Raw genomic sequence first — 23,965 nt, forward strand, 5'->3', positions numbered from 1 at the left:
CTCCATATCTCCAGGGTCCAAAGGGCCTCTGGCACACCAAAGACTGAGGCTGAGCCCTACCTGCCTTGATCATTGGAGGTGGAAGAGGCTGGCTAGCAGGCCTGGAGAAGACCATCTTCCTGGAATCCAGCAGGAGGCGGCAGTACCCCGCAATCAGGCAGGCAAAGTTGGTGGCTTCGAGCCACTCCATCAACAGCACCAGAGGCTGGGAGAGAGATGGGAAGAAACATGAGGATACCAGAAGGAGGTGGGCAGGTTCAGTTCGCTGGAGAATGATAGTGAAGAAAAGATGACTTGCATGGTTAAGGGAACCAGAGTTTCTGAACCAAAAATTGAGGCACATGGCCTGAGAAATAATTTCTTCCAATCTGAGAATTTATTTACAGTAAACTCTTATCCAGGTATCAAAACTAAGTCAATCATTAATTATACATTTAATGAATCACCTTTATTGAAAAAGACTAAAATTTTATAATATTGCACGACTGCTGTGTGGCTGTTTTGAAGGTTGTCAGGGCTCAGCAGATGCGTGGGCCAGCTGGGAAAGCTGGGGTGAACCTGGGAGTCAAGGCTAGATTGGGGAACATCCTTGATGGAAAGTTTCTTGATTGCATAAACTATCTCTTGCTCATCTTTCTAACCCCCTACACTACCTAGAACAGCTTCCAGACATGGACACTCCATTCAACCAAGTTCTCACTGTGGCTTCTGGGCCAAAGTCTTTCTGGTCTGCAAGCCTGCTCAGACCTTTATGCTTTCCTCTTTTTCCTCTGTTTCCCAAAATGTTCTCAAGATGTTAATTGGTGCTCCTTAAAAGGGTTCCTTGGTCAAATATGTGTGTGAAACGCTGGGTTAAACAAAGCTATATAGACAGTTGTTCTTACAGAAATTCTCAAATCCTTTAATATATTAAGGTGCACTGCGAAACTTCAAGAGGGAGGCTTTAGTATTCGAACTTTTCTAAATTATTAGATTGAAAAAATCTATTTTCATAGAATATCTCATGGTGTTCTCAGGGTTGTTGTTGTTGTTTTAACCCACTTTGGGAAATACTAGCATACTTTGTTGACTTTTGTTCTTGACCTTAAATCAGTCAAATTAATATTGGGATTAGCTAGTTGACTGCTTCAGAGATCTGGCAATGATATAACAAAAATGAAAAATCAGCACATTTTCAATAAACCTTCCCAATGTCTATATTGTAACTTTAAAAGTGTGGAAGTCAGCCATGAGAGCATTCTCCCTGGGACAGGGCAATGGCTACCATATTAAGACCTCTAAAGATTGGCTGAAGAGGGAGCCATGGGGCCATGGGTTGCCTTCACTTTCAAGAATTTGCAGACCAGGCATTAAGAACTACAAGAATTAAGAGGAGGGAATGAGTCTCTTCTCTGACCAGTGAGAAGTCGAGGCAAGAGGTGATTAGGGCCTCCATTCGGGTAGTGGCAGTAAAAAGGGACATCATGAAGACCTGATGGAACTTGGTCACCAACAAGACTAGCCTTCTTTGGCTGGATCATCACCTGGGAACCATTCTGAATCCGTATCAGCTCAGCTTTTAGCTAAAGTTGCACCTATTTTCTTTGCTGTCTCCCAGGATCCCAACACATAGCTTGAGTTGAATATTTTGTAGTTCATACAGACCAGGAGTTGGCAACCCTTTTCTGTAAAAGGCTAGATAGTAAATATTTTAGGCTTTGTGGGCCATACAGGTTCTGTTACAACAACTCTGCCATTGTAGTGTGAAAACAGCCATAGATAATCTATAAGCTAACCAAATGGGTGTGGCAGTGTTCTAAGAAAACTTTATTTACAAAAACAAGTGGTGGGTCAGGTTTGGTTCGCCGGCCATAGTTTGCCACCTGATTTAGAAGTGAAGCCTCCTTCCAGCTAAATACAAAAGTTTGCATTCATTTTCATACCTCTCAGCTTGTTTCATTTGCCAACAGTAATCGCCTTCTCATTTGGAAATTCTTCTCTTGGCTTCTGTTTCCATGAGGTGATACTGTGTTCTGGTTCTGCAATCTCTGAACATTCCATCTTTCTCTTTGGCTGGCTCTTCTTGCACAACCTCCCCCACCCAATCCATGTCCTGGGCTCAGTCCTTAACCCTTAGTTCTTCATCATCAGGGCATCGACTTTCACCTCTGTCCTGGGGATTCCAAAATCACCATCTCCAGCCTATTTCCATCTTGAGCTCTTTACCTATCTCAGAACTTGTACGCTGCAATGTTTATATCACATGATCTTCTGTTGGATTGACCCTATCTTGAATTATTTAATAGTTATTGTACATCCAATTACACTACATGCCACAGTAAGGCATTTGGATTCTGTCCCTTAGGCAATGAGTTAGTGATGCTTCTATGGAGCTCAGGCAATACCATCAGCAAGAAAAGGAACAGTCTGTACCCAAGGACCAATGGTTCCTTTCTCCAGTGAAAAATGGACCAGGATGAGATGTTACCTTTAGGTCATTGTTAGAAAGGGGCAGAGTGGGTGTTTGTACCTCTAGTCAATGGATGTTTCTCAGTCACAACAGAATGCTCAACTTTGTATACAACAAAGTAGGGACAGAAGGGAAATGGAATGGGGGTGGGGAAAATGAGATGCCCTTTTCTGCCTCACCCCCTGCCACCAATGGCAGGATACACAGAGGTTTGGGTATGAATAGCTGCTACTACCATTACTATGAGGGCCAAAGACTCACTAGGTTTGCCTCAGGAGCCTTCACAAACATCACAGCTATTCCTGATACCACTGCTCTATTTCAGGCTGTCATCATCTCCCTTCAAGGCCAAAACTTCTCAAGGTATGTGTGAATTGGGTGACAAGTGTACTGAGATCCTGAGCCCCTCAGCTTCCAGATCGGGTACCTCTGGCCACGAGCTGCCTCATCTGTTTATTCTAGTATGCCATACAAATCATGGTATTTTCTGTGATATGGAAAAGGTGAGGACACACTTACTTCAGGACCTCCAATAGCCACCTGATTGTCCTCCCTGCCTCCAGTCTCTACCCATTTCTCTCCACTTTGTTTCCTGCTGTCTGAGTCACGTTCTAAAATACGACTCTCCCTGTCACTTAAAATCTTAAATAGCTCATCACCTAAAAACCACTGCTTTCAAATGTCACACAAAGCCCTTCATGACCTGGACTCAATTTATAGCTCTAAGCATATCTGTCATTAACTGCCTGCACCCTCCTCTCATCACGATTTCTCATCTTATGCAACAGCAATGACATATCATTTACAATTTGCCAGAGATGCCATGTTCTTGTACCCCTTCATACCTTAACCTATGCTAGTCTCTCCAGTTGAAATGCTCCTGTGCCCCACTCTGTCCACACATTGGCTAGATGGCTCATGGACAGTAGTGCCCATGGAGAGATGCAGCCATTCATCCCAGAACAGGACCAACACATTTCTGGACATCATGGCACTTATAATCTAGCAGGAAATAAGACATAAACCAAATAATCATAGAAATGAACAGGACTGCAAGGTGTGATAAGCACTATGGAGGAAACGTACAGAGAGCTATCAGAACATAGAATGTCCTGGATCCGTGTGTGGGTAGGTGGGTGTGAATGTGCACATGTGTGACTAATTTGGTTTCAGAAGCTGGAGAAAGATTCTCTGAGGAAATGGCATTGGCTGATAAATAGAATGAGAAACCATTTAACCAAAATACAGGCTGACTGCTGGATGACTGATGGACAATCTGAGGACCAGTTGGCTGCAGGGCAGTCTGACCCACTGATGCCCTGGCTCACAAGCTGGTTGTAGGACAGGAAGAATACCTGACAGCCTAACAGCCTGACATCCTGACCGGTTAAGCTGTCTGGCTGACTGGTCTGCTGGCTAATGGACAAATTGGAGGCTAAGTGACTAACTGGCCGATTGACTTAACTTTCCGACTTCAACTTTCCCTCTTATTTCTTAACCCAATATAGCCCAATGTTAGTAATAAAGCAGCATGAAAGCAAAATCCTGTGCACAGAGAGGGCCAAGCACATTCCCAGCTGACTTAGCACAGTATATCAGGAACCTCTCTTCTGTATCCCTGCACAGCCAAATGGGCCACAGCACGGGGCAAATGCAGCTTGTAAAAGGAACATAGATGTACTTTTTGCCAGTAGGGGTAAAAATCAAATCAAAGGCAGGCAAGCGAGGAGGTTGGATAGATTTTCTTAGAAACCTTCAAAACCAACGTTTTCTTTTAAATATGATTTTAATGATCATGCTGTCTAATGTAATGCTTGTCCCTACAGAATGCACTAGAGCAATAAAGCTCAAACATGAGAATAGGAGACACACTGGGTCACAAGAAATCCCTTGGGACATTCCTTTGATGGCTTCTTTTCTCCCCTTGTGTGCTTCTGTGGTAATGGGGTATGGTAATGGCCCAGAGCTGTCTCAGTCCCAGACTGCTGTCTCTTGAAGAAAGATATTTGCACACTACCTCATATGCCCTCCTCTAGGAGCACATAAACTGAGTGAAAACTGTAACTAAATATGTCCAGGCCATTTTCAAATGGAGAAGGAGAAAAGGAGAATGGAGTCAGAGGCATGGCCGGCCATGAGAGGGTACAGTAGGGATTAGTTTGGCATGCTCTAGCCCCATCTCCATCCTGGGGTGCTCTGGGAGCCCGAAGGTACCTAGCACTTTGGGATGTCAATTAAGGAGGGGATTGGTCCTGGAGTAACCTCAGCTCGCCCTAGCATCCCTGAAAACAGGAAAAGGATGGGAATCCAAAGGCCTGGAGGGACAGGGGTACAAGATTATATTCCTTGACCTCACAGCACTGGGAAAGGCTAATTGGGCAAAGCCAGCCAATTTGGGGGCAAGGTATAAAAACACTTTAAGGCAGTGGTTCTCAGGTCATATGTACATCAGAATTGTCTTTAAAAACCTATATACCCCAGCCTCACCCCCAGACATTCTGGTTTAAATGGTCTGAGAGGAAGGGCTCTGGTATCCAGTGGTTTTTAAATCTCCACACATGATTCTACTATGCATCCAGAGCTGAGAACTACTGCTTTAAGTGAATAATCTTAGTTTCACCAGGCCCTTCCAAAATATTCCCAAAGTGGCATATCTAGGAGGAAGTGGGCCAAGTCTGACTTCTAACTTCCATGCTCCTTGTTAAGGAAATTCAGACAGTCTTTCTTCATGTACCCTCTGCAGTGGTGTGCTGGTAAACATTTAACAACTAGTTCTCAAAGGTTCTGATTTTTAGCGTTTGACAATTTCCCTAGTGTACATACTCCCACCATGGCCACTTTCAAGTTATCAATGAGAGAACGCTGAACCCAGAGTTGGAAGAGATGTACCCAACTGGCTCTTAAGCAACTGCGTGAGCAGCCTACAGCATGACACTGATCCCAAAGATAGACTCCTACTAAGACCAAGTAAACTATTCTCCAGTAAGGAGCTGCCAAATCCTTCCCATTGTGCAGATATACGGGGAGAGGCACCGCTCAGTAACTACAGACACTGATGATATCAAGTACCTCCAGGAAGCTTCCTTAATCCTCCAGCCAGAATTAATTTTGCTCTCCTCTGTACACCGACATACTCTTGGTACCTAGCCTATGGTAACTCCTTTGGTATGCCATTAGGTGACGAACTTCTTTCTCTTCAACAAGACAGTACGCTTCTTGAGGGAAAGAATGTTTTTCCAGGTTTCTTCTTTTTCTTTTTTTTTTTAATCTTTGGCTCTCTCAGTGGGTTTAGCATGATTCCTAGCAACAGCAAGTCCATACTAAATGATATAGTGGTGGGAGGAAAAAAGGAAGAGTGAGAGAGAAAAAAGATCTGGGTTTCCATTTGACAGCCAATTTATATGAGAAAGGTATAAATACTGCCCTGTTCATTTCATAGGGAACTGACATGTAACTACTGGTGCACACAGCAGACATCTCTGATTACAAATGCATCAGATTTTATGTAACCAAAGTTGGGTGTGAGCAGAACATTTATCAATCAAATCATATCTTTAATGAGAGCCTCCTACTTGAAGGAATCTCTCTATATATTCATTTCCTGTTGCTTCTGTACAAATGAACATATACCTGGTGGCTTAAACAATATACATCTATTATTTTTAGTTCTGGAGGTCAGAAGTCTAAAATGAGTCTCACTGAACTAAAATCAAGGATAGGCAGGGCTGCATCCCTTCTGTCTTCTGGAAGCTCTAGTGAACAATGGGTTTTCTTGCCTTTAGCTTTAAAAGGCAACCCGCATTCCTTGTCTCATGGTCCCTTCTGCTATCTTCAAAGCCAGCAAGGTCAGTCTGAGTCCTTCTCACACTGCAGTGATCTGACTTTCTCTTCTGCCTCTCTCTTTCACTTATAAGGACCCTTGTGATTACACTGGGTACACCTAGATATTCCAGGTTAATTTCCCTATTTTAAAGTCAGCTGATTAGCAATCTTACTTCCATCTGCAACCTTAATTCCTCCCTGCCATGTAACATACCATATTCATAGGTTATGGGAATTAGGGCATTGGCATCTTTGGGGGGCTATGATTCTGCCTACTGCACATAACTCTTTCTACAAAGTAGAAACATTATAATGTAAAGTGAATAATTCTCCTGTGGTTTTTCATATGTATTTTAGTGGTTGCTTAAAGGAGAGCATACCTGAACTATCTGCCACCTGATGGTTGCATCGTCTAGGCAAAATGCAACCTTCTCCTAGCCCCCTTCATTCACCAACAAGATCTGTTTATCACTTAACATAGTCTCTCGCGTCTCCACCCACCCATGATGTGGACTCTCTGTGTGCTGCATGCATAGTGCCGTTCTTCAGTGCACCTGAGCTACGTGCAGCAGGTAATTAGTTAGGTACAATAAGATGTGTGTATTGTATGTGCAGGAGAGGAATGTGTATAGGAATGTGCATGTACACTCTTAATGATTCGACATGTTTTGCATTCATTCTTTCTTTTTCATTACCACTGCCGTCCCTCCAGCTCAGGCTCTGCCCTTATCACTTTACCCCTGCAGTAGCACCATGATCCCCTCCTCACATCCCTGGGTTTTACATTAGCCTTGTCCCCATCCATGGGGCACACTGGTCCAAATCAGCTTTCATCCTATCACTCCTCTGCTCCATGGCCTACAATGGATTCCCATTATTCTACTGCATTGAATCTAAATTCCTCGGACTGGTCTTCAAAGCTTATAACCAGTTTGTTCTGCCCACCCCCAATCTCCCCAATCTCTTTTCTTGTTATTCCCGTCTATGTGCTGCAGCCAAGCAACTATGCTTATCGACTTGCACATATGGCTTGCTTATTTCCGTGCTTGCTCTCTGCCTGTGAATACATGCTACTTCTCTCTGCTAATCTATGCCTATCTCTTCAAGATCCATCTTAACACTCTCTTGTGGGAAGCCAGTTCTGGTTAACCCCTTCCTGTTCTTTTGTTCCATGTTCCACACTATACTTATCTACAAAATTACTTGCTATTAACTTTATTGTTGTTTTGAGTTTTAAAAAATAACAGGTTTCATTTCTTGAATACTTATAATGTGTCAGGCAGTGTGCTAAGACATTCAACATACATTTTCTCATTTAATCTTGAATGAGAAACTTTTCAGATAGGCACTCTATTTTTCAGTTGAGGAAATCAGTGCTCAGATTAAGTTACTTTTTCAAGGCCACACAGCTAGGAAGTAGTAAAGCCGGGATTTGAACCTGGTCTGACTACAGAGTTCTATACATGTTCTGATGTTGTGTTTTAAAGCAGGTCATATGTCTTTGTGAGTCTAGGTCTTCCCAGTAAGAGTGTAGCCCCTCCAGGGCAGCATTCATGCCCACAACTGTGGTTGGATCAGCCCTAGAAATGAGAATAGTACTCCTTACTCAAGCAACACCCCACTGACCATGCTCTGCCTATTCCTCCCAGAGCACTGGACCCAGAGGTAAGCAGTTCTCAAACCTGGCTGTACTACAGAATCACCCAGGGAACTGAAAAATAAATAAATCCTAATGCCCAAGTTGTACCCTGATCAATTAAATCACAATCTCTGTGAGTAGGACCTAGGCATCTTTATTTTCCAAAAGCTCTCAAGAAAATTTAATTGTGCAGCCCATGTTGAGAATCACTCATACGACAAAGAAGAAGATTCAGTTGAAAAAGTTATTTCTCTGTTTTAAATTTGTTTTTATTTCTCAGGAAGCTTCATCTCCCCTGCATGTCTGTCTTTCCTCCCCCTTCCCTACCTACACATTTGGCTTTTTACCCAAAACACCTGAGAAGGGCAGCAATCATTGGCTGAGGAAGTGGTCACAAGCCAATTAAATACCGACTCTAGGTAGGTTCCTAAACCAATGGCAATCCTGTGAAAACACAGGCGGAAAAATTAACATATTAAAGCTTTCTGGATTTCACAAAAACAAAAATAAAGTAAATAATTTGCTCTTTTAGAAACAGCAAACTGTCCATCTCTTAATCTGCTAACATTTGCCCTTGGGAAATCTTTTAAGGAAGAAAAGTTGCACCTCCTCTAATAGCTTTCACCAGCTGGCAGGCCTGCCTCCCACCCACAGTGGTCACTGGGTGTTCAAACAGGAGAGCTATGGAGGGGGTGGCTGGCCATAGCTGTCAGGCTCTCCACAGGCGACAGCTTCTTGCCAGTCTGAAGGAGCTAATCTATGGGAAATGTTCTAAAGTTCTGAAAGAGGTGGACTCCGGGAGGTGAAATGGGGACTAGGCTCTACCTCTTCACTCTCTCCTTGGTTCTGTCCACATACTCAGACATCCCCTTCTCCATGATCCCAAGTGGGTGTGCCTATGGCAGGGCTCCCCAAATGGTGTACACATATACCTTTAGCTTCTGGGGCAGCCAGGCAGGGGTGCCAGAGTCTCTGGGGCTGGTCCATTTACCCCAGTATTCCACAAGAATGTAATTTCCTATGTGTGCTACGACACAAGAAAAATCGGGAAGTGATGGCCTAAGGGTAGCTCCAAGTTCTCCGGTTCCCTTGCTCTCTGCTAAAGACCTCTTATGGGTTGATTTGATACTCCCTAGCTTTCTCTAAACTGGCTGACCTTAATATGTGGTCAAGATGCCATGTCCTACAAGGTTGAGATAGGAAAGAAAGATGAGCCCAAAGGGGCTCAGGGTCTGAACCACTTCAGAATAACTGAACCTCACCTGACAGGCTCAAACTCTTTCTCTTTAATTCTTCCTTTGTTCCCAAGGCCTGTCCCTGGGGAGAAGTAGGCTCCAAAGCCAGTCTTACCTTGGCATCCATGATGCTGGTCTCCACCCGGGCCACGCCCTGGTTCTCCCGAAATAGCTGGATCTTGCTGATCTTGCTGAACTCGGACAGCACAGTGGTGAGGTTGGTTTTGAGGTCAATAACATGGCTGATGCCGTGACGGGGTCCTACCAGGAGAGTAGTGGCTGACTGCTTCTCACCCTGGTGCCCAAGTGTGGTGGGCAGCATTCACGGGAAAAAAAAGGCAGAGGAGGTGGGGGAGGAGGCAGGAGGAGGGAACAGAAAACAGGCATTGGACCAGTTCTTCTGGGAGGCCTGGAAGCATCTGGGGCTCAGTGCCAGGGCAGGAGGACAACTTTCAGGGGAAAATGGCCTGGGATTCTCCTGTTCTCAGGTCAAGGTCCTGGATCATTGGTCCAAATGGACACCTTAGCCTCAGCAGCAGGTTGAATGAAGTGGGAAGCAGCAGGGCTGGTTCCAGCAAAATCATGAAGTAGGTGAGGTTTGTTTCAGTGCCTTTATAGCATCCTCTTCCTATTAAGCTCCAAGGACTTTCCATTTGTTTCTGTGGACCACTTAAGGCCTCCACCCAGTGCTCTGCTTGAACAGGTGGCATCTTGTGTTTTCTCTTTATCACCCCTGCCCCCTGCCCCGTCAATGACTAACAGCCACTCAAACATGTACTTCTCACCAGGTGCCAAAAGTTAAACTGACAAAGTTAAACTAACTCTGCCTAAGGTATTAAGGGTTGACTGTTCAATGGCGGGATGAGAGGGGGTCTCTCTCCCTAAGAAGATCTTTGCTCTTTGATAGGCACTACAGCAGTCTTAACCTAAAGGAATGGCCTATAAGAATTTCAGCAACGGCAAGGGTGTGGGGGTAAGATGGAGGGAGGGGGCAGTAGGCTTTCAGCAATCCTCAAATCCTAGTATGTGAATGGCTACCTTTGTGCCTGATGGACTGAATTCATTTAAGTGGTCCCGACAGGCTCCTTGGTGCCCTCTGTGGGCCTATTCCCTGGTATTAGCATCACCCTGAGGAACCTCTTCCATCTGCTATACTTTGATAAGCAGCTTTCCATCGGTGTGCCCTGCCAGCATGAGCATGACAGCACGTTTCCGAGAGCATGACAAGCACCTGGATCCAGTCAGCAAGATGATTTGAATTTCCTTTCACCATAACTCACTAGGGTAAACTAGCCTGGGGCACAGTCTTAGGTGGGACCAGGAATACCCCACTCCTGAAAAGGGTGTTGCTGCAGTAGATGCTCTGGGCAGGCAGGGGGAAGTATGCTGACTCAGGAAGCCTGGGGTGGGAGGCTGTGGGGGTATAAGGAAGGGAAATTAAACAGGATAGGGGTCAGCAAACTCTGGCCCATGGGCAAATCTGGCCCACCACCAGTTTTTATACAGCCCATGAAATAAGAATGGCTTTTACACTTTAAAATGGTTGGGAAAAAAATCAAAAGAACCATATTTTATGACATGTGAAAATCACATGAAATTCAAATTTCAGTGTCCATAAAGAGATATTGGAACACAGTCACACACATTTGTTTATATATTGTCTACAGCTGCTTTCATGTTACAATGGCAGGGCTGAGTATTTGTGACATGTGCATAGCCAGCCTACAAAACTTAAAATATTTACTATCCGGCCCTTTATGGAAAAAGTTTGCCAACCCCTGAAATTGAGGAAAGGGGACACAAAAGGGTCATGAAGAGGTACTAAAAACAAATATGGCCTCCTACTTAACCATTTTATCAGAGGTGGGACTAGAGAGGGGAGAAGGAGAAGAATGAGGAAGAGGAGGGAAGGCCTTTAGAAATATTTGCTAAGAGAATGCCCCTAAAGCTCTAATGGAGTCCCTTCTGCCCTCCACCCAAGGACAGTGCACACAGAGGACTCCCTTCCCCCCAATCCCACTGCCCTCACTGACCAGGCCCACAGTGTTGAACAAAACACCAGTGAAGGTCGGAAGTTCATTCAGAATTCGAAGATACTGGAGCTTTGCCTGAATTGCAGAGCCCTGTGGAAACAACCCACCCAGAAATATGAGAAACTTGAGACACACAAAAGCAAACTTCCTGTTTTCTCAGGAAGGAGTGTCATCATCTTAGGACAGGCACTAGTCAGCAAGCCACACTGTGGGAGTGTGAGGAGACCTTCAGAGAAACTGTAGGAAGGTTCTGGTTTGGCCAGCTCTGCCTCTAGCATTCTAAACCCTCCTGCTTCCTCCAAAGCCTCATTACAAAGAATCTATCTTAATTGAGTTAACTCCAATTCCTTTCCTCAACTGTGACACCTCATCACATCTAAACCTCTCTCCTGAGATCCTCTATAGCCACTAGGTACTGGCCATCCCCAACCAGGGGTCCCCCTCAATACCTTTAATCTTGAACGCCCCCAAGTCCCAAGTCTGCTCTTCCTTTGGCATTCCCTCATAGGAAAATCTCTATTAGTGGTAGCAGTATCCCCTGGGCATTCCAGCTAGAAATCTGAGTCACACTGGACTCCTCCCTCATCCTCTTTCCTGAGAAGGCCATCGGTTACCAAATCATCTTGATTCCACCTCCTAACTGTTTCTCCAACCTATACACCCTTCTTCTCTAGCCCAATGGTCCTTGCCTTGATGTCCCCCATCTGTGACTTCACTACTAACACTCCTTTCCTTCAACCCTTCCACACTGCTTAGTGAGAGCATCCTAAAACATAAGCTTAATCACATCAGCTGCCTGCTTAAACCCTTCAATGGCTCCCGGCTGCCTACAGGGTGAAATATAACTCCTTTCCATAGCACACAAGACACTCTATGAATTGGCTCCTGCCAACCTCTCTCCATCCTTCTCTCTAGACCCCACCCTCCACCACACTACAGGTGTGTTCCTTGAACTTTCTCTCCTGGCTTATGCTGAACTATTTGCATTTCTTTCCATGTACTACATTCTCTCATAACCCTGGGCCTTTGAAAACACCTGGGAGAGTCTTCCTCTCTGCAACTCACCTAGACAAACTCTTATCTGTCAGTCAAGACCCGGCTCTGGCCTCAAATACCTTTTCCACTCCCCTCAGGCTGTGCTGGGCGTTCCTTCTGTATGCTTCCAGAGCACCCATACCTATTGCACTGTGTTGTGACTGACTGTCATGTTTCCCCACTAGCCTGTGACTGACTCAAAGAGGAAGACCAGGCCTTCTTTATCTTTGTATCTCTAGCCCAAGCACTGGGGAGCCTCAAAAAAATGTTTGCTGAGGAGATGGTTGGGAGTACTGATGTTTTCCTCTGGGAAGAAAACAATCTGATTAAATATGCACAGCAAGGTAGGAATGGCTTAACTCTCTGGGATAACTTGCATCTTAAAAGAGAAGTTAGTTGGTAATGCAAGGAATCTGGAATGGGTAGAATATATGAGGTGATTGTGTCCTGTATCTACATCTGCATGCTGATTCCAGTGGCTCTCAACACTGACCTGCCTTTGGGGCAAAAGCAGACTGAGCTTTACAAGCTGCCTGCAGGGCTGGGAAGCAGGGAGTGGGAGTTCCTCAGAGGGCACCTAAGAAAGTGCTGGAGAGCACAGCAATGACCTGAACCCTCCACTCTGCCAGTCACCCATTATTCAGGTAAGGTCTTGTCTCATTGGGCTGGACTTTTATCTCAGAATTCCCTGTCCCAGGACTGATGAATTAGAAAGCTAGTGAGTAATAGAGTAGTCATGTCCATGGAAAACATGTGCTGTCCACATGACAGGGTGGCAGGTGCTCAGCCAACACTTGCTAAGTGGGTGAAATGACCTGAGAATTTTCTCCTCCTACATCTTGGTCCCTTTGCTTTGAAGACCCTGGGCTCTCTCAGTGGTTGGCCACTGAGGTGTCTCTGGGGGAAGCTCAAGTTTTGGGAAAAGCCCTCTCTGCAATTGTCCCCTATATCTGGCCAAGCTGGATGTGTACCCAAGTCGAAAACAGCGGGGAGCTTCTGGAGAAGAGCAGACATGCAGGAGCACCCATTGCCACTAGTGTCTGAGTAGGGTTCTCAATGGCCTACTCTGGGTACCTTGGTGCCACTGGAAGGATGTGTTTGGTGGGCCTTCAGTTGCTGAGAGAGAGATTTCCGGAAGTTCTTTTCTTTGATGCCCTGCAGGAGGGAGGGGGGGAGAAAGGGTTCCAGGCCCCATTCCTTCCTGAAAGCAGAAGAAAAGTAAGAAATTAGTGAGATAGACAAACTGGGGCAGATAAAGGAAGGTGGTAAGACAGAAACCAAATGAATCTGAGAAGTAGAGGTAGAGGAATAGAGCCTGGGAGAAAGAAAAAGAGAAAGAGCGATGGGCACAGGAGAATTACATTGGGCACAGTTCCCTAGAAGAAGCAATAGCTCAAGTACATCATGGTTTAGGTGTGAGAAACCCCAATTCTCACTCCCATCCCAAAGCTACATTCCTGAAAAGCACAGCAAAGCTCAAACATTGCACCTTTTCTCTACACAGCTTTAGAAGGGCCCCCATCCCAAGGGCCCGAGCACAACTCACTCCACATTCTTGAGTGAAATCTTCTGACTAGGTCGAGTGGCTGAAACAGTGATATAGATATGGAGGGCAGCAAGGCCTAAAAGCATCTCCGGCTTGGGGTCCATTCCAAAGCGTTCCCGGATAACATCATTCCGACTCTGCGAGAGAGGGCAGTCCAAATCTGTCAGTTAAAGGAGACATTTTTCCCCATCCCACCTCCATCTACTCTCTTCCATCCCAGAAAAGGATACTGGTGTCAGTCCTCATAGATAAAGAGGAAGAGGAAAGTTCTGCCTTTGGGGAAGGGGTAACAAGATGAACCTTGGGTCTCAGAGACACTATTCACTTCATTCAGTAGATATTGGACAGCCTCCTTTTCAGTGAAAGGTTTGCAGAGTGGCAAGGCACAAGTGGGCAGAAGTGCAAAAGTGAGACATGGCATCACTCCCATTTTTCTGTTATAAGAGATCCTCCCTGCCTTTTCTTGAGGACCTATACTCATCCCCTAGCCATACAGGGTTCCTCTACTAGGTCAAATGGGAACAAAGGAAGAGAGAAATTTGGAGGGGCTCTCTATAGGGCTCTGGCCCAAAAACCCAGGATGAGAGATGATTTGCAGAGATGGGGCAAATATTCTGTACCTTGGGATCTGAAGGTCAAAAGCAGTAGTAAGTCAGTCTTCCTTATACTATCCTAAAAGGGGTTCCCTAGAGTTACTGGCCAAGGGCATGATGACAGTCCCCAAACCCAGAGGGTCAGATTCCCAGCTATCAATGATTCAGCCTGAGTTAGACCAGTTGCCCATTGTATTGAGGTGGAACCAGGAGGAGCTAAGGGATTAGAGAGCCATGGCGGTATCACTACACATAGGAGAAAGTGGAAGAGGAATGTTTCATCAATTATCATCTATGTAAAAAATCCAATGGAATCTAAAAAAAAAAAATAACTACTAGAACTAATGAGTTAGTTAGGTTGCAGGATATAAGATCAATATACAAAAACTAATTGTATTTCCACATGCTTGCAACAGGCAAAAATCAAAATTAAAAATCAAAACCAATTATCATAGCATCACAAATATGAAATAATTAGGGAAAAATCTGTCAAAATATGTGAAAGACCTGTACACTGAAAACTAGAAACATTGCTGAGAAAAAATAGTCTTAAATAAATGTAAAAATACACTATGTTCATGGGTTTGAAGACTCAATATTATTAAGATGTCGATTCTCCCCAAATAAATCTATAGATTCAACACAATCCCAACCAGAATGACAGCAGGTTTTTGGTAGAAATTAATAAGCAAATTCACATGAAAATGCAAAGGACCCAGAATGGTCAAAACACCTTTGAAAAAGAACAAAGTTGGAAGACAAACACTACCGGATTTAAGACTTATTATAAAGCTATCATAGCCAAAAGAGTGTGATGTTGGCATAAAGATAAGACAGGTAGATCAAATAGAAGAGAGAGTTCAGAAACAGAATCACACATATATAGACAACTGATTTCCGACAAAAATGAAAAGGCAATTAATTCAGTGGAGAAAGGATAGTCTTTTCAACAAATGGTGCTGAAAAACTGTATATCCATATGCAAATACCCACAAACTTTGATCAATACTTTGTGCCACATATAAAAGTTAACTCAAAATGGATCACAGACCTACAAGTAAAGCTTAAAATGATAAAACTTTTAGAAAAAAAATAGGATAAAATCTTTGTGACCTTGGGTTAGGCAAAGAGTTCTTAGATATGACACCACAAGCACAATCCATAAAATAATAAATCGACAAATTGAACTTCATCGAAATTCAAATTTTTGCTCTATGAAAGACATTGTTTAGAGACTGAAAAGACAAGCCTGGGAGAAAATAACTGCAAATAACAAATCCAACAAACAACTTGTATCCAGAACATATAAATAACTCTTAAAACTTGGTAACAAGAAAACTAAAAACCCTAATAAAAAAGTGGGCGAAAATTTGAAAAGATACTTCACCAAAAAAGATGCAGATGGCAAATAGGCACATGAATGGATGTTTACCATCATTAGTCATTAGGGAAACTCAAATGAAAACTACAGTGAAATACCACTGAACACTATTAGAATGACTAAAATAAAAACAAAATACTGACAATACCAAGTGCTGATGAGGATGTGGAGAAACTGGGACTCTCATTTATGGCTGGTGGGAATGTAAAGTGGTACAGCCACTTTGGAAAACGGTATTGTAGTTTCTTTAGGAAATTAAAGAAAGACCTATTAGATGATAAATTATTCTATTCTTAGGTATTTACCCGAGGGAAGAGAAAGTATATGTCATACAAACACTTCTACATGAATGTTCATAGAAGCTTTTCTTGTAGTAGTCAAAACCTGGAAACAACCCAAAAGTCCATCAGCAGGTGAACTGACAAAACACATTCTGGTACATTCATACCATGGAATACTACTCAACAATAAAAAGGAACGGACTACTGATACATGCAACATGGATAGATCTCAAAATCATTATGTCGAGTGAAAGAAGCCAGACAAAAATAAGTGTACATACTGCATGATTTCATTTATATAAAACACTTGAAGATTCAAACTAATCTATAGTGACAGAGAGCAATCAGTGGTTGCCTAGAAATGGGATGAATTACAAAGGAGCCTGAGGAAACCTTTGGGGGTGATGGATATGTTCAATATCTTGATTGTGGTGATACTTTCATGGGTATAAACATATGTCGAAGTTATCAAATTGTACACTTTAAATATGTGTAGTTTGTTATGTGTCAATTCGACCTCAATAAAGCTGTTCAATATAAAAAAAAAAGAAGGAATAGTCAATAATATTATAATTATGTATAGTGTCAAATGGGTATTAGACTTATCAGGTGAGCACTTTATGAAGTATAGAAATCTCTAATCACTATGTTGTACATCTGAAACTAGTATAATATTGCATGTAATATTTTTCAACTATATTATATTTTCAACTATAACTGAAAAATAAATTTTGAAAATAATCTAAAAAAAAATATTTTAAAAAAGGAAGAAGGAATACAGCTGAATTCCATATCATCACAAAGAGGAGAGAGAGGGTGGACATGTTTTGTCACCAAATTCCAAAATATTTGAACCAAAATGATCCCTGGAAGCTTGAATGAAGAATTGTAGGGCAAATAAAATGAGAACTAAACTTATAAAATTCACAGAAGAAGCACAACTCATTGTCCCCTAGAATGCTGGTAAAGGAATCTGAGGCTGTTTGAGAAGTGTTCCTAACATTTTAGGTTGTCAGAAGGGGCAGCAAGGACAACCACAGTGTCTCATAGCACATATCCAGGTGTAACCATCAGAGACATCATCAGAGATGAGTTTTGAGGGTTTTATTTATCCTCTCATCAAGCATTCCGTATGTCCTATGGGCACCTAAAACTCAACACATCCCCAAAGGCACTCATCTTTTCCCAAAACCCATTCCAGTACCTATATTCCTTAACTTGGGCAAGGATACCGCTTCTACCAATCATTGAGTTAAAGCTCATCGATTCTACCTTTTAAATATCTCTTGAATCCCACCCCATACCCTCCATCACTGCCCCGATTCCAGCCCCCATCATTTCTCCTCTGGATAACTGCAATAGCTCCCTAGCTGGTGTACTTCCTTAGTCTTATGCAGCCTTTCAAAATCACTCATCCATCAACATTTCTGTATCCACACCCTACAGCAGGATTTCTTTAGCTGCACATTAGAATCACATGAGGAATTAATGGAAAAATGTCAATGTTCGGATCCCATTCTCATAGATTTTGATTTATTTGGTCTTGGGTAGGACAGGATATTTTTTTCCCCAAAGCTTCCCGGGTAATTTTAATGTGTAACTAGGGTTAAGACCCACTGCCCTAAGGCACTAGTTCTCAAACTCCTTCAGGCATCAGAATTCCCTAGAAAGCTTGTTAAAACAGATTGCTGGGCCCCACCTACAGAGTTTCTGATTCAGTAGGACTAGGCTGGGGCTCAAGAATTAGCATTTCCAACAAGTTTCAGGTTGATGCTGCTGCTGTTGGTCCAGGGACACTTTGAGAACCACTGCTCTAAATCATTTTAAAGCTTGTGCTTGCCATGGCCTATCAAACCCTTCACTATCTGCTTCCTTTCTTTCCTATTTCATTTCCTATTGCTCCTTACCTCACGTTCCTCACTCAAGCCATAATAAATTACTTGCAGCTTTCTCATATCATGCTGTTTCTTGCCACCAAAACTTTGTAGATCCAAGACCTTTTGCCTAGATTGTTCCCCTTCCACCACATCTCTGGATACAGCAAACATCTACTCATCCTTCAAGGCTAAGAGCATACATGTGTCACTTCCTCTGTGAAGCTTTTACTATCCCCTTCCTATGGAGAGTTGGCAAACTGCTTCCTGGGTGCCCCTACTGACACTGTACCTTGACATTATCTTAGTGCCTGTTACGCTATCTTATATTTATTTGTCCACATATCTATAAGCTCTAGTGTGTCAGACAGTTCTTTGTTCACCCTGATTGATAGCACCATGCACAAGGCCTGGCCCAGAGTAAGCACTCAGCAAATGTCCCTGGATGGACTGAATTGGAAATCATTTCCTTACTAGAGCTAGGCATTGGGGGTTGGGACCCCCTGTTATCCAAATGGACTTGTTAAACCTTGGGATCCTGTTATGGTTCCAAAGATACTGGTATTGCTTGCTCCTGAAAATTAATGAGATCTGTCTAGACAAACAGAGAGGACTTTGAGCTACAGCCAGCTCAGGCCACCAGAACCAACTTGGCTATGGCTTACAATGGTAGCAGAAAAGAAAAGGGCCTTCAGAGCTACCTGGAAGTTGGAAAAAACTTATATTGTGATAGCCGAACAGCCTGCCTGCTTGTTTGTCCATTGGTCTGTCTATCTGTGCACCCCCAATCAGACTCTACCTGGATGTACAGGTACTCGAAAGCAGCAGGATCTCGACGCAGCAGCTCCACGGGGTCTTTGGGAAAGAAGCTTATTCGGAAGAGGCATTTCATTCCTTGATAGTGTGTCCTCTGCACCACCTGAATCCCAGGGATGAGAGGTTGGAGTCAAAGAGATCTGGGAATCAATGGCTGTGCTAGTGGAAGCCAGCTCAATGTGTCCTCAAGGTGAGGCTTAGGGTAGAGCAAGGGTGCTGTTTACCACTCTGTCTCCCTCCTGGCCAATTCCAATTACCCCTAGAGAAAAGTGATGAGGAGCAAGGTCTTTTCTGCCCTTCTGACACGAGTGACTACAGTTTTTGAATCACTTATCCAGGACATGGCCTTTATCAACAACTGGGTCTAACACCTAAGGTACTAGGTAGGAAGAAAGGGCTCCTGGGAACTTCTCTGACTCTTCTTCCTGTGGGGCTAGGGTCTTTACCTTGAAAGGGGTTCAACCTCAAGCAGAAGAAGTTGTTGACTAGAAGCTAAATCAAAGATTCAAAATCCTATTCGGAGGTATAGATAAACAAGTTGGCAATATATCAGTAACTGCTGAAGCTGGCATGGGTAATAAGGATTCCTTATATAATCCTTCTACTCTTTTTGTATATTTGAGATATTTTTGGCAATAAAAAGTTTAAAATCCTATTCAGAACAAGAGACCAATAGGATTCAAAAGACTTCTTGAGGGGTGGAGAGGCCCTAAGGTGTCACTCCAAGCAGGACACGCACAACTTTCCCTTCATAGGTAGGAACCTGTTAGTCCCTGGATTGCATTTGGATTGCATTTTTTCTTTCCAAAATCCTTTCATTTTTTGTGTGATTTTTGGATTTTGTTTTATTTCCATTTAGGCATTTCTTCTCAACCTCCCCTCTTCAACTCCTTCCCTCCCTCTTTGGGAATATTGACTGGTGCTGGTTGCCGCTCTAGCTCTTCCTGGTGCTTCACCATTGGTGAAACACCACCCAGAAAATCTGAATTTCCCCAGCCTATTTCCATGTGGCAAAGGCTAGAATGATAAGACATTTTCTCCTACTCTGCCTTGGAAGTAGGTGTGGGTGACATGCTGCACTTTCTTGGTCCTGCTCAGTCCATTCCCACACTTATCCTGGCCTCGCTGATCTCACTAGACTCTACATGCTGATCCTTCCATTACAGCCTTCATCTGAAGGCCACCTTTCCTCTCAGAGGCAGAAAAGTCTAATGGAGACAGCTTCCAGGAGACAGGAGAGTTGACACTGTTCTTTTAGCTCAGCATTCTAGGATCTGTGACCAAAAGACCAAGACAAACAATCTTCGTGCCCTTTTTAGGTCACAAGGGACATCACCAAAAGCCCTCTGGAGGTGGGTAGTACAAACCTCGATTGAGACCTGTGACTCCTGGGAGTTGGCTGAGCATATAATTATGAATTTTCCAGAAAGAGAGTATGTAGGGCCCTCTTCTCTAGTAGAGGCCAAATGCAAAGCTATCAAGCCAGGATAAAAGAGTTACTTACATAAGCCAGGGGCTGCTTGTCCTGGAGAAGCAGGAACTTGTGGTTCTGTTCTGGCCCAACATACTCAAGGACAAGAGCAAAGTGCTCAATGTACCTCAGGGAAAGACGGTCCTGTAATGTCATCATCACATCCTGTGGAAGAGAAAAGAGCCTTGAGAGGGAGATCCATTCAAGCACTAAGCTACCCTAAGCACCAAACATGGGAGAGCAGGACTGAATACAAAGAATCATAATCCTGGGGAGAAGGCTAAGACAGAAACACCAGCCTTTATTGTGGCCCAGGCAATGTGCTCCAGGATGAGGAGAGTGATGCATGAGTGCTATTCAGAGGAGTGGGCCCTGATGAATACCAAAGATACACAGTGGGTGGGGAGGAGTATTTATGAACTTGGCCTGGCCAGGCATATAGCTGAGAAGATCAAGGCTGGACCTCCTTTCCTCTCTCTCTCCTTCCTTTCCTGAGTGCTTACTAAATACCAAGCACTGTGCTGGTTCTTCTCCCACCTTCTCAAGTAAGTCAGAATGTTCGCTCTGATTTGTCCATCAACTCTTTATTTAGGAATTAACAAAAGCAAAAGCCACAATTATATGATTAAAAGTAGACTATTTCTGGATTCAAAATCTAAATCGAATGACTTGAGTTACTGGCAAAATGTTCATTTTTGATCGTAGCTGGCTTTTAGAGATAATCAATTTAGCAACTTGAAAAATGTGTCGGCGCAGAGAAACTACGTCACTTCTTCATAAATCTGATTACTTCTGGGCTCTGTCTGCTCTTCTGCCCTACTTTTAATATTAGGGTATCTGGAAACCTACCTGCGGGGGCTGCCCATATGTCAATTTGACACTTCTGCTATCTATTTGTTGTGACTTTGGCCTACACTGTGCTCCAGTGTTTGTGTTTGTGGAGTCAGCATTGCTCAGCTTCCAAAGGCAGGGAAGAAGCAGGCTTGGGAATGTGAAGCTCCCTTATGGCCAGGGCTGCCAAACAACCCCCTCAGTGAACATGAAAAGATGTTGAGCCATTCAAATGTTCAGCTGGAAATTGGTGGGTACTTGAGAATATCTCTTTGTATTATCTAAGTAGTCACAGAGGGACCAGTGTTGTTGGAGCTCTGGCAGGAACAAATGAGGTTTTCTTTGCAGTTCAGCTGCATTGGGATTGTGGACAGCCAAGCCAATGACTGCCAACTGGTGTTACAACTGTAACGGCCCCTGTGCCAGGCTGTCAATTCACCCAGGTAACTCTGTGGGACAAGTGGCTTGGCAGCCTGTCCAACTTCCAAAGAATAGCCAGTGCACCCTCCCTGAAGTCAGGATGAGATCGCAAGCCAGGGGACACTGCTCTCCTAGAAGGCTGGGGCTACCTGGAAGCAACAATGGTGGTGATGTCGCGAGGTAGGAGAATACTTGGAGAAAGCTCCAAGGCAAAAGAGAAGAGTAAAGACTCTAGTCTGAGGATAGATCTACAAGGGACATACTGACTCATGAATAAGCACCAAGGAGGATTCTGACAGAGAGATATCCACATTTGCAGGAGGGGCCTTTGGACTCCCCTGGGTTGCCTAGTTCCATTTCAATGCCCCTCCCATAGACTGAGACATTCAACAGACAAGAGACAATCCCAGGTACCTGAAGGAGTGTGTTTTGATCGTAGGTCCCAGGGGGGCCCACCCAGGCATAAGCCTTCCAAAGAAACTCTCGGTTCAATCGACACGGGATAGGCCCAATGTTTTGCAACTTGGGTGCTACTGGCACTTTGGGTAGGACAATTCTTCATAATTCAGGGACTGCTCAAATTCGTACAGGACACTTCACACCTCTGACCTTGAGACACTAAATGCACACCGAACTATGGAGATGACCTGAAATAGCTTCAGACTTTCCCAAAAGTTGTCTGGTAGGGGACAGTGCCAACCCTGGCTGAAAACCACTGGCAAGGCCAATTCTGAACACCTGATAATTCCTCGTAGGGAAAGTTTCCTAGCCCAGGGGTTTCTTGGCCCCAGCATGGGTACCTCAGGACAGCTATGGGTCAAGGTAGGTTTTCTGGGCAGGTGCTGTAGTCACTCAGCAGTCTGGACAGCCTTGGTATCATAAAACCATTCATTCTGGAAATGACATTTTCTTACTGGAGAGAGTCCAGAAGAAGCAGGAATGGATATTTCTATCCCAGAGTAGAGATGAACCTGGGGGTTAATTGTATTATTGCCTCTCCTCTTCAGGACTAAGGGAATTGTTACAACTTTTAGACACCTGGCTGAGCCATTCAGAATCACAGCTCGGAAATCGCTCTTCCTGTGAAAGGAATAGTCAAAGGGACTGTTGCTGGACTTTTCAAATCTTGGTTCGGTGCTTAAGCTATGCTTGTAAGAAGCAAGGCATGGCTAAGCTAATCTCCCAAGAGATTGTGTTTGTTGATTTCTGTGTTTAAACTTGCGTAGGTGTTATTGTATCAATATAAATCATTTTTGCTTTATAAGTGGTTTAATGATCTCTCTCTTTAGCCCCTAAGATTCTTGAAGGACCCAATGTAACACCTACACAAAGCGATTTACAAGTAGATGTATGTGCAACACGTGCATGCACACACATATACTCATGCATGCACATGTACATGTGTGGCATGCACACATACACATTTACAATACTCGCACACAGGTGGGCATGCAAATTTCCCCCACCACCCTCATCCGAAGGCTGTGTTTTTGTAGCTTGGTGCTCACAGCAGCAGGAACACAAAGGCCACCTTGCTCTGGCAGTGAGCAGCTCTGTGTAGACTCAAAGGAACCCAGGGACCAGCAGCTGTGTGTGCTCCAGAGAGGGCAATGCTGACCTGCGAGAAGAAACTCTGTATGTACCTTAACTGTGGTCCGGCCATCAAATGTGAATGACTTGATTTGCCCATTTTCTAAGAAAACCTTCAGGACGTTGGGGATGAGCAGAAGAGCTTCTTTCTTCATCATTTTCTGGGAACAGGCAGTGGGGAAAGGACAAGGAGAGGGGCTCATTTAGAAGGATAAGAGACGCCAAGGAAGGGTGTAGAAAGGAAGAAAAAGGAGTGAGTCAAGGAGACAGAAAGCCAAAGATATTGAAGGACAAAGAAACAGAGGAAAGAGCAGTTCAATAACAATGTTACATGGAGACCAGAACCAAATTCTCCAAGACATTGGGCCATATCAAAAGTTCACCATTTCATGTCACGATGCACCTGCATTCTACTGTGGCTTAAAGCTCCACAACTTGGAGTTGTGCTTGGTCCATAGAGACTACAACACACTGAAGGGCTGATGGGAGGCCTCCTTAGAAGCCCACCTCATTCATGTGCTCCTATGTCATGACACCTCTCTTTCCACCAGGCCCTTCACACATCAAGATCACTTTCATATACATGCTTTTGCTCTGCCATTCCCTCTCCCCTGTGGCATCTTAGGTCCTTTCTGACCTGGACCCTGCCAACTTCCCCAGAATCATATCTTGCCATTCCAAGTACCCATGCTGTTCTTTCATGCCTCCAGACCTCTGGCAAGTCATCATTCAGGGACTATCTCACTCTCTACAAGATACTTAGCATCTCTGACTCTAAGACACTAAATGCCAATAGCATACTAAACCATGGGGATGACCCAAAACACCCTCAGACATTTCCAAATGTTCTTTGAGAGTGGACACTATTGACGCTGATTGAGAACCACTGGCAAAGCTCATTTTTGAACACCTGCTATAACTCCTTACCAAAAGTTGTCCTGGTCCAGGT

General features: G+C 43.9%; 1 protein-coding gene across 7 annotated transcripts in view; it reads right to left on the reverse strand.

The window, feature by feature from the left end:
• The window catches only part of FRMPD3 (FERM and PDZ domain containing 3), a 124,423-nt gene that overhangs the window by 17,786 nt on the left and 82,672 nt on the right, over positions 1 to 23,965 (reverse strand). For 6 of the 7 annotated variants that reach the window (XM_039879742.1, XM_039879740.1, XM_039879746.1 and 3 more), the window contains 8 exons: positions 23,070 to 23,177; positions 20,209 to 20,340; positions 18,688 to 18,807; positions 13,760 to 13,896; positions 13,288 to 13,414; positions 11,179 to 11,268; positions 9,261 to 9,440; positions 61 to 205 (listed from right to left, as the gene is read on the reverse strand). In XM_039879742.1, the coding sequence (XP_039735676.1) occupies positions 61 to 205; positions 9,261 to 9,440; positions 11,179 to 11,268; positions 13,288 to 13,414; positions 13,760 to 13,896; positions 18,688 to 18,807; positions 20,209 to 20,340; positions 23,070 to 23,177 (1,039 nt within the window). Of the gene's footprint in view, positions 1 to 60; positions 206 to 9,260; positions 9,441 to 11,178; positions 11,269 to 13,287; positions 13,415 to 13,759; positions 13,897 to 18,687; positions 18,808 to 20,208; positions 20,341 to 23,069; positions 23,215 to 23,965 lie in introns of all 7 variants that reach the window. The other variant, XM_039879743.1, reaches the window with a different exon arrangement.

Source organism: Pteropus medius, unplaced genomic scaffold (assembly GCF_902729225.1).
Source record: "Pteropus medius unplaced genomic scaffold, Ma_sr-lr_union100, whole genome shotgun sequence".
NCBI lineage: Eukaryota > Metazoa > Chordata > Mammalia > Chiroptera > Pteropodidae > Pteropus > Pteropus medius.